General features: G+C 39.9%; 1 protein-coding gene across 1 annotated transcript in view; it reads left to right on the top strand.

Moving 5' to 3' along the window:
* Positions 1–3,328: 3,328 nt before the first annotated feature.
* Positions 3,329–10,954, top strand: part of LOC144043809 (activin receptor type-2B-like) — a 30,340-nt gene continuing 22,714 nt past the window's right edge. The window contains exons 1-2 of the mRNA XM_077557797.1: positions 3,329–3,888; positions 6,835–7,051. Coding sequence (XP_077413923.1) covers positions 3,837–3,888; positions 6,835–7,051 — 269 coding nt within the window. The 5' untranslated portion in view covers positions 3,329–3,836. The remainder of the gene's footprint in view (positions 3,889–6,834; positions 7,052–10,954) is intronic.

The raw sequence follows: 10,954 nt of genomic DNA, 5'->3' as shown, positions 1-10,954 counted from the left end.
AACGGTAGCATAAAGCCACTGCTGTGGAGCCGTATATGTGGCGTGGCCTCCATAAAACAAAGGACTGCGGAAATGTTACACTTGCTGTGCGGGAGGGAGCTTTACCTCCCCCAAGGAGCTCTGCTACCGGCTGGTATCGTTGATGAACGCTCAGTGCAACATAGGTAAACCTGCATGCTCTGTATGAGGGATGTATAGCACACGTTGTGCCTTTGCAAATATAATATGAAGGGTATTGATTTGATCACTTTATTTCCTTATTTTTATATATAAAGAAAGGCACATTTGATCTATAATTTCAATAGTACACAATATAATATGTTTAAAATGTGCTGTTTTCACTCCCTGTGGAGTCGTACAATAATCAAAATAAGGGGGAAAAAAACAACCTCTGTATTAAAGTATGTATTGGCAAAATAAATGATTAATTATTTAATTTATTTAGAATCATGTCAGTAGGGGTAAAATGATTGAACTACTTGAAATGGCTTTATATTCTACATGTGCAAATCTTTCTTTTTTTTATCAGCTACTGTGTGCTTAAATCTACTCAGTATTTAGTTTAAAAAATATATATATTTATATATGCTTTAAACATCCCTTTTTAGGTCTTGTCACTCGTGGAGGAGTGCAAATTCGCCAGATTGCAACATACTCTATAGGTTTTAGTTGCAAGAAAACTACAGTTAGTACAAATTAACCCTGGAGAACCCAAGAACCCTTTTCTTCTTTGGAAAATTATGAATTATACATTAAATGACTGCTATAACTTCACTGAACACCAAAATATATGTTTTTTTCAATTTGAACCCTTTATTCCCTAATTTAGGATTAGGGCAAAATTTGACCCTTTTGGGATTTAGGGGTATCATTTCGAAAAATCTGAATAACAAAAACTGTCAGTAAACTATTTAGAATTTAAGAAAATAATCAATCAAATACACAGCTACATTGACCAATATATTTTTTTAGTTTTATTTGTTGCATTTTAGAACTGGATTTTGAATGTACAAACACACTTTGGCCAATGGAAACAAGAACACAGGGACAAAATCACTGCTGAAAAAAAAAAGGTCTTTGTTATTTGAGTAGCAGAAGTTATAGGGGCCAAATTTGACCCCGTGGGTTCTTCAGGGTTAAATGTCATTACATGTACAAAAGCGACATAATGTGTAATTTGTGAAATCAAAAGTTTGTTAATTTGGAAAAAAAAGAATTGATTACAAAACATAGAAGGATAGGTACATTGTTAAACTGACTGTAGGCTATTCGTACAATCATTGATGATTCTCTCAATAAATTATGTGTTTAAATGCATTTGTATCATTCGTGTAATTAAATTAATTAAATTAAATTAAATTAATTAAATTAATTCTATGAATGCAATAAAAACATACCTGGGGAATATTTCACAAATTTCACTTATTGGAATGTATAACCGCCTAATGGCGAGAGATTACTATAATTCTTTTGTTTTTCCTCAAAAAAATATAGTTGTATAGAGGGTGCCTTTACTTTGATACAGTTCTTGCATTGGATCTTCTTCCTGGCTCGACTGTCCTATTGATCGGACCAATTCACGTCCAGCTACATGAGCGATAGCATGTTAGCGTGGAGGTCAATTTCCCGCCCTCTTAGTTGTTTTTTGTGTAACGCTCCATCATTCCCGCAGCAGCTCTAATTTCCCCTGCTTGATCACACTCTGAACCTTTAATGAGTTCTCGTCATCTCATTTAGTTACGAGCCGGCTCGATAAGGAAGACGTTTTTGTCTTGAGTTACATGCACTGGTTTAAAGGGTGATTACCTACGGATAACCTGATTCCTGGCTCATTTGCTGCATGAGCTACTCCTGTGTGTGCGTGCGTGACCCAGGATTCTACAATGACTTTCCTAATACTGTTGTACTAATGCTATTGATTATTGGTCTACAAATCGGGTCCTTTTCTAAACCCTCATTCGTCATCACTGATATAGGTTATGATAATAATAGTAGATCCTCCAAAGGGAAAGACATGGATCTGAATTCAATTTTGTTTTTCCAATTGTAATGAAATTGTAAAGGTAGGTTCAGTTCACCAATCATAGTTTATCAATTATGATCATGAAATTCTTGGGATCAAACTCACCATTGTGAAAACCTTTTTAACTGAATGGAGCAGGGGTGGGCAATTACAGAAGCGGATTGCATTCACGTGAGAGAAAAAAAAAATCTTTGACATTTTTTAAGTGTCTTTTTTCAAATAATTTTATTTTGTTTCATACCCCCCCATGTTTTTTTTGGGGGGGGGAATGCTTCCTTTTTTTTATTGCATTTTCTTTTTTTCGGACTTATACTCCCCGCACCAAGTTTTTCATACTTTTGTTTTTTATGATTTAAAAAAAAACCCGGAAAACTGAATAAAAAACAAATCAGAAAAAAATCCCACCACAATTACCTTTTTTTTTCTTCAAGTGATTCCCGTTAATTGGCAAAACTGCAGACACTATTATAGCTCTTGCTCACTATCTTGCTTGTACTATCTTCCACATGCATGCACATAAGACAAAAGCACAACTAAAAAAATTACTGCATTTAGTTAGACTTCATGGTTGTTGTGAGAGCCACTGAGCCTGTCAAAGACTGTGCGTGGGCCGGATGTTGCCCCAGGGCCATAGATTTGGTGTGAAGCATGGCCAGCCATTGGTGAAAGGACACAGGTTTTTTATTAGTCCATTTAATTAAATTAATTATAAATAACAACATTAGCCTATAAATGAACATGAATGACTATTTTCTTATTACAATATTAATATTTTCTTATTACAATGAGATTGAGAACAAAGTGAAATTGCACAAATGTTTTCTTGCTATTATATTGTTAAACAGTGTGGAATTTTGGACTCTACAGAGTGTCTATAAAGTCTGGGTACAAAACACATACATGTTTAAACAATTGTATTCAATTGTAATATTGATAATGATCATTTCACGATATCATATAAATGGCAAAAGTCGTTACAGTAAATGTTGAGAAAGTGATGTATTATTTTTACTAAATTGATACTAACCAATATGCAGTTCTGCAAAACGTTCATAACCCCATTTATGATTTAAATGTGTATTCTCATCTCTTCTTTTTTTTTCAAGAAAAGCAACGGAAATTACGCAATTTTAGCCCCAGTAATCCGAGGACAACGATAGAGAATTGAGTGCTTTAAAAAAAAACGTTAATCCTCGGGGGATTTCCACACGCATATTCCTCCTGGATCATCGTCGGAATATACAGTCGCCCTTTGGGGAAAAAAAAATAAAAAAGTCGGTTATTTAGATGTGAAACGACGACATTTTTAGGCACATTTAGCGGAGTGGCGTTGAGGTCACTTCGACTGTGGCTGCCTGAATTCCCCCTTTGTGTTTACACATCCGGGTTTTCCCAGCTCGCAGCCCCCGCTCCCCATTTCGAAGCCATTTTGGACACACATCAGACTAACATGCACGTAAACCCCGGGCGACCTCGCGACGCAGTGCCGCCAACCGCCCCGTTCTCCACGTTTGTTCACCACCATTAAGAACGATTAACGCTCGTTTTTCCTTCCGCCTTCTTTTTTTCTGATGCCATGCGGGACTAAACGAGCCAGCCGGCGGCCCGACTATAAGCAGCCCCCTCCGTCTTTTCTTCTCGTTGGTGGTGGTGGTCGGTGGTGTGGCGGCGGCGGCGGCGCTTACGAGCCGCGGAAGGCTTTAGCTCGGAGGGGGCCCTGCGGTCGGTTTGACTCCGCCGGGGCTGAGGGGTGGATGTGCGGGACGGAACCAAAACGGCGGACCTGCGTGGTGGTGCATTTTAAAGACGGAACATGTCTTTCTCGTGGCTGACTTGTTCACTTCTGCTGGGAACTTTATGTGCAGGTAAGCGGCCGCTAGGGGCTAGCTTCCACCACAGACATTGTCACCTATTCCAGTGTTTATTTAAACTTTTATCCACATATTTAGTTTTTGTTAAGTGTACTCCCCAGATCGCGTGTGTTACTTGTTTTTCGAAATGTTTAGTTTGATGAGGTATATTCAAATAAACGCTCGAAAGTGTGCATTGTCACAAAAGGTGCTTCGTGCTAAAACTGTTGCGTTCGATGCCTTTTGTGAGCCCAGGGCAGGAATAGAAAGCAGCAGCTGCAGCAACATCCTGAAACCTTATATGCTACGTAACACTCTCACCCAACAACAACAAAACGAGAAACATCGTTTTTTTTTTTTTAAAGCACATTTAAAAAAGCTAAATCGATATATTCCAACAGACAATAGATTGACAACAAAGTGAAATTGCACAAGGGTGCTCCGTTTTTCCTCCCCCACAGCTTTCAATAACGTGACTCCACAACGTGGGCTTGCTCTCTGACCTTCTTTATTATTTTGGAACATACGGCCTCCCCTCACGGCCCCCTCCCCTCCTCTTCCTCCCGTTTAGAATGACAATAAAATGTCTACACAGCTGCCCTCCTTAAATATATGCGTCTGCCTCCGTTTGTGTGCCTGTGTCCCACGCAGCCATTTTAGTTCTAATATGGTTTGTAGATTAATGTTATAGTAAACTACTAAGCTGCTTCCTCCAGAATCCACGTTGTTGTGTGTTAAAGCCTCCATAAGTGACAGAAGGAGGGAGAGAGGGAATAAGGTGTGTGGGGGGGTCTTGTTGTAGTAAAAGTCCTCCCTCATCACGTGACGACCAATATGGGCTCGATGGAGCATCACCCCGTAGTTAAAACATAAACGAATAAATAACTTCCCTTCTATAAACGTAATATTCCTAAATATTGAAGTCCATTGTTTGCTACCGAACATTTAAACGAGTGTGTGTGTGTGTGGGGTAGGGGCAACACTGGGGGAGGGGCAGTCTCTTGTAGGACAGGATTTAAAGAGACAGCTTCTATTTTTTATTTTTTTTTAAGAAAAAATAATAATAACAAAGCTATTCTGACGACGTAAAAGCTAAATTTGTGTGGCAACAATGGAGGACCAATTTCATGCAATGTTTTTTTTAATTTTTATTTAAAGATAGTTAGAGCAGCCTTATTAGCGTGTGGTGAGATGTATATAAAAAAAACCTTAATGGCAATTTCAACACACCAGTACAGGAGAAGTGAGTGTTTTGTATTTAAAAATTTACACCCAGGTGTGGATTTCTGCTCTTCTCTTTCACACCGCTACCGCAACAAAACTAATCTTTTCCATGCCATTTTACCTGCCCCATTGAGTGTGAAGTGTGAACAATGTTATGCTGCACTTTTAAGCAAGTTAAAAGCATTGGGCATTTTGACAAACCTTTTTAATCTCAGGGAACTATTTATGTAAATTTTCAGTTAACTTTATAAGAGATGCTGATGGCCCTGGAAACCTTCTGAACCTTTTGTTTTTGTTCAACGTTAATAAATCTGATAGTTTAAGATTTCATGTATCTTTAAATTTTGGGGAAAAATATTTACTGTAGAAAACTATAGAGAGTTATGGTATTGTTTAAGTTTGCATAACCTTGCAAACCTGAACATTTTTTTTTAGAAATTTATATGAAAAATAAAATTGTTCAATAAACATGCTTTAAGACATCACACACAAGTCAAGATTTGCATTTGTATTTAAAAAAATCTTGACGGCAGTATAGTGTTTTCCCCTTTTTTACTGAAAATGAATATTGGTTTCAAATATCACTTATGAGCCCCCTTGACTACTAATAATCGGCATCAGTTTCAGCCCTGAAAAAAACATATCGGCCTATCTCTATTAATTCTGCTGTTGCAATAATTGGTTGATAAACAGTAATTGGGAAAATGGTTTCGTAACGCCAGGTTTTTCCTGGCTCAAATTGAGGCAGAGGTGGTATCATCCTGACTATGATGGGTGACTACCGATACCAGGTATTGGTGCCAATAGCAGTCTTATTTTAAGGTATCGAGTACTCACTGTGGTGACCGACACCATTATCGTTATACGATCAAGGACAAGAAATTAGAAATTATATGAATACAAAGTTGCCATTAACTTCATGCAATTCTAAGGAATATATTATATACAGTGCTCAGCATAAATGAATACACCCCCTTTCATGCCTAGAAGCTGTGCTGCGATTAAAAATCATGGAGGCCATACAAAGTACTAGATTTAGTCATTTTTGCTGAGGGGTGTACTCATTTTTGCATCACCCTTATTTGAGTCAAACTGAAAAATGTGTAATCCAATTTATTGTATTAACCTTACTTTCATGTTATAAGTTAACCAGATGTATATTAAATTTGGTCTTGCCAACATTAGGGAAATTGTTATTGTATTCATTGAGATATTGTTTAGAATGTTACTTTTCAAAGGGGGTTTACTCATTTATGCTGAGCACTGTGTATATGTGTGTGTATATATATATATATATATTGCCATTTGTACGTACGAAACATTTGCATTACACACTTGATGGGTGGGCAGACACTTCATGTACGGTATAACCTATGCTGTGATGTCTTAACCGGTAATTGACAGTCCAAGCCCAGAGGTAGATGTACAGTGCACACAGGTTGTACAAGTGAAGTGTGTACTCGGGGCGGGGGTAATCCCTTGGACTGTGTTTATCTCTCGACACGTCTGGCGTGTTGCTATTATGTTTTGTATCACGGCTAATTAAAAGTCTAAATAGATCTTTTAAGCACGGTGGATTATTTGGCAGCAACTTTCCGAGCCCTAGAGGAACTCCCGAACTTGGCGGCGCTCCAAAGCGATAACTCTTCCATGTTCCTTCCCCGTGCCGTCTATCCATCCATCCATTTTTCCTTTCGCTTGGTCGGATTGATTACTGTCTGGTCTGGTGTCTCACAGGATACAGCGTAGGCGAGGCGGAGACGCGCGAGTGTGTGTTCTACAATGACAACTGGCGCGCTGAGAAGACCAACCAGAGTGGCTTTGAGCGCTGCGACGACAAGGACAAAGACAAGGACAAGCGGCTGCACTGCTACGCCTCCTGGCTCAACTCCTCAGGGACCATCAAGCTGGTGAAGAAAGGCTGCTGGCTGGACGACTTCAACTGCTATGACAGGTGAGCCGGTGGATGGCAACTGTGTGAATGGCGGGACCAGGGTGTGAACCTTTACCCACCTGACACTCACTTCTCCCAAGAGGCTGTGCTACGGCAGTTGATTTTGAAGGCCAAAGAGGCCGGCAGGTTCTGGGTCTTTCCGGCAAAATTGGCAACTGCCAGCCAATCATACAGTAAATGCCTTTCACACTGCTCATCAAAGCCTCATCATCCCCCGGTGGTGCTGCTCTACTGTAGTATGTAAACGGGCAATTCAGGTTGACCTGTGAGTTTTTCAGCTTCCGCTGTGGTATTGGAGACAATACCAACAACAGGTGGGACCTGCAGCTCTGTGTGAACGGAAACATAGTATCAGAAAGTTGGGACTGAAGTGTGAAGCTCGTCACCAACAATGTGTTCTGGATCTTCCCGCCAAATTTGGCAAATGGCAGCCAGTCCCCCCCCCCCCCCCCCCCAGTCACTGGAAGGGGAGAGTCGAAACTGGCCCTAGCATTATGTCGCATTAGACTTGGGCTGCAAAGATAAGTCGATTAGTCACAATGTTGTAACTTGTCGATGATCAAAATTGTCAACAATTAAAGTGATAGTTCGGGTTTTTTGACATGAATCTGTATGGCATCCTCCTCTACAGTTGTGTGCAATCAGCATTGACTTACCCCTGACAGTGTCCTGTGACTCGAGATCTGGTCCGGTTTTGGTCGAGACGAAATTCAGATAGTCCGGCTAATTGGCTGGGGTCACGGAAATGAAGCGTTTTTCTTCTAAAAACAATTTGTGTTTAAAAGAGTGATACATTTGCATCATAAAACCACAAACTAGAAAAAAATCTGACTCCATTACCGGCGGGCACTATTTTTTCTGTTCATATCACTGCGTGGCACGCTGCACAAACCAAGTTGTTTGGAAGTGCTTACCATGACGCGAGAGAGCTAATGGAGAGCGAGAGCGAGTAGTATATAACGTTACGATTGTATAAACTTTATAAACTAATGGAACTAAGGTGTGTTGTATGTTTCGGTGTTGCACGTTCTGTTTTGTATTCTTGTGTTAGTGAACGCATCGCACGTCTCGCGGTGGAAAGGGACTCATCCATACATTGTTGTTAACGTGTGTTAATTCGGCTTGCGAGTAAAGTTTCTTGTGTTTGGCGTTGGCTGCAGTCAACTAGGGGTGGGCGATAATCGTTGTTATCGATATTGTCGTCAACTTGGCTTTCACTGTCCAATTTGACATTAACGAGTTTTAATACTATATCTTAACTCTTTCACTGCCACTGACGTTTAAAGATGTCAAGTAAAAACCTACGGAGGGCTGCCAATGACGTCAAAAGACGTCATCCAATTTTTTTTAATTTTATTTTTTGAAACGGGTGGGGGGAAGCCTTCCGCATCTGTGGTGAAAGTTTCAATTAGGTCTGTTGTGCCTAAGGACTATTTTTGGCCCCTAGAGGGCAGCGATGACTGTCTTTTGACAAGATCGGGTGGGCGTCAGTAGAGGCGGAGCTAGAGCGTCGAGCAGGAGATCAGAATGGAAAACAAAGGAAAAATGGCGACCGGTTGCGAGGAGCTCACGCCCGAGACGTTTTTTTCAAAGACCAAAAGCATCGCTAAAAAAGCACATTGTTGATGACATGATCATCATCGATGATGAAGATGAGGGTGACTCCGTGGTTGGAAAGCATTGACGCGGCAGTAGAAGACGTTAGATGGAGCTACCACCAGTGGTAGCTGGTGGTACCACCACTACCAAATGAAAGATTGGACTCTCAGCTTTCATCAGAAAAAAAAAGTTTGTTTCTACCTTATTCCGTTCTTCAGTAATCAACAATAGAAAATGGTTACTTTCTCCGAAATTCTCTGTTTTGAAACAAAAAACGGAGAAAAAGAGCTTTTTGTGAAACGATGTTATTTCATGCACTCTAGTGAATTGTACATTTCTTTTTGTCCATGAATGATGCCACAAACACCTAAATAGTGCTTTACTTCTGTAAAACGCTTTCACCAACAATGAAAAAGTGTTTTTTGATTGCAAAATACGTTTATTTCCATTCAACAGTGTAACAATTTGACAAAACAATTTCGCAAACTATTTACAAATGTGTGCAACTGTGGTACTACTTACAATTATGTGGATGTTTCAAATACAGTTTTTCCTTTTGTAACGCTCTCCTGCGTGCAAGGAGACGCCAGGACTCGCACAACAGTTTACTTTCACTTTCACATTGGTCCGTTTTGCGTGCAAACGTTACACTTTATTGACGGCCTTTTTTTCCGGGGAATAAATAGCAAGTAGCAGACTGTACACACTTCCTCCGATGAATATGCATTGGACTCGGGGCACATAGCCGCCGCGTCAGCGGTTCCAATTTCGCCGTCAAGCTCGGATTCACCTTCATCATCATCGAGGATGATCACCGTCGTCATCAATGTACTATTTTAGCGTTGGTCGATGCCTTTCGTCTTGTAAGTGTAGAGCTGCTTGCAAACGCTCGCCATTGCCCGTTCCCTCCTCCATCTAGCTCCATCTAACGTCTTCTACTGCCGCGTCAATGCTTCTCAACCACGGAGTCACCACCCTCATCTTCATCATCGATGATGATCATCGTCGTCAACAATGTGCTTTTTCAGCGATGCTTTTGGTCTTTGAAAAAAACGTCTCGGGCGTGAGCTCCTCGCGACCGGCCGCCATTTTTCCTTTGTCTTCCATTCTCATCTCCTGCTCGACGCTCTAGCTCCGCCTCTACTGACACCCACCCGATCTTGTCAAAAGAGAGTCATCGCTGCCCTCTAGGGGCCAAAAATAGTCATTAGGCACAACAGACAGACTTGAAACTTTCACCAGACATGCGGAAGGGTTTCCTCTACCTGTTTCAAAAAAAAAAAAAAAAATCATTGGATGATGTCTTTTGACGTCATTGGCAGTGAAGCGTAGGTTTTTACTTGACGTCTTTAAACGTCAGTGGCAGTGAAAGAGTTAAATGTTGCCGAAGAATATCGTTGTAAAATGTTTTGCAGAAGATGTATTATTAGCAAATTAAAATATAAACAAGAGCTGTTGTTCAAAAACGCTGTCTATTATTATTTTGTGAAGCGAGTGCAGATGCACAAGATTTTTTTTGTAGAATATCGTCAAAATCTCGCCAAGTTTTTTTTTTAGTTTTATTTTTTTATTAATATTGAGATTTTTTTAGCGCATATCGCCCACCCCTACGGCTAACAGTAGCCAGTTGTGTGAAGACATAAAAAAGTGAGATTAGCAGCCATGTCTGCTGGCAGCATTCTTGTGAGACTGGCTCTGGCAAAAGGGTCCTCATGTGTCAAAAAAACAATCTGCACTTAATACCCTTTAAAATTATATATAATACATAGACTGACCTCAAAAATTGACAACATTACAGCAATTTTAATGTTGGAAGGTAGAAATCCTTAGTTTTGAGAAAAACTGGTTTTAAGTTTTGGTACTTGCATCTTTCAAATGTCCATAGCAACCAGTACCTTAGGAAAAAGATATGAACCTGAAATGTTCAGGAAGTGTTAAAATATCAGTGGAAAGTCAATTCCAATAGCAGGCAAGGCCATCGTCCGAGATTTGAACCCTTTAAATGTTTTGCAAGTTTGAACTCTCAACTGATAAAATCAGCCTCAACTTTGAAGATCACATTCAGTTTACAATTCATCTTCTGAGGCATCAGCCAAAGTTAGGTTATTTTATTGTTGCTCCTTGTGATATTTTCTTGCTTAAATTAGGTCATATTACCACAGTGGGAAATTTGATTAATTAATTTTGTGTCAATTAAAAGTAACAACGTCGTATGAAATTGACAACATCGACATTGAAGATTGTCTCTGTCTGTTTGGATTACAATTCGCCGGTATCCGAAGCGATGATAACATAGCTTCTGCT

Source organism: Vanacampus margaritifer, chromosome 2 (assembly GCF_051991255.1).
Source record: "Vanacampus margaritifer isolate UIUO_Vmar chromosome 2, RoL_Vmar_1.0, whole genome shotgun sequence".
Taxonomy (NCBI): domain Eukaryota; kingdom Metazoa; phylum Chordata; class Actinopteri; order Syngnathiformes; family Syngnathidae; genus Vanacampus; species Vanacampus margaritifer.
This window is presented reverse-complemented; position numbering and strand designations above follow the sequence as displayed.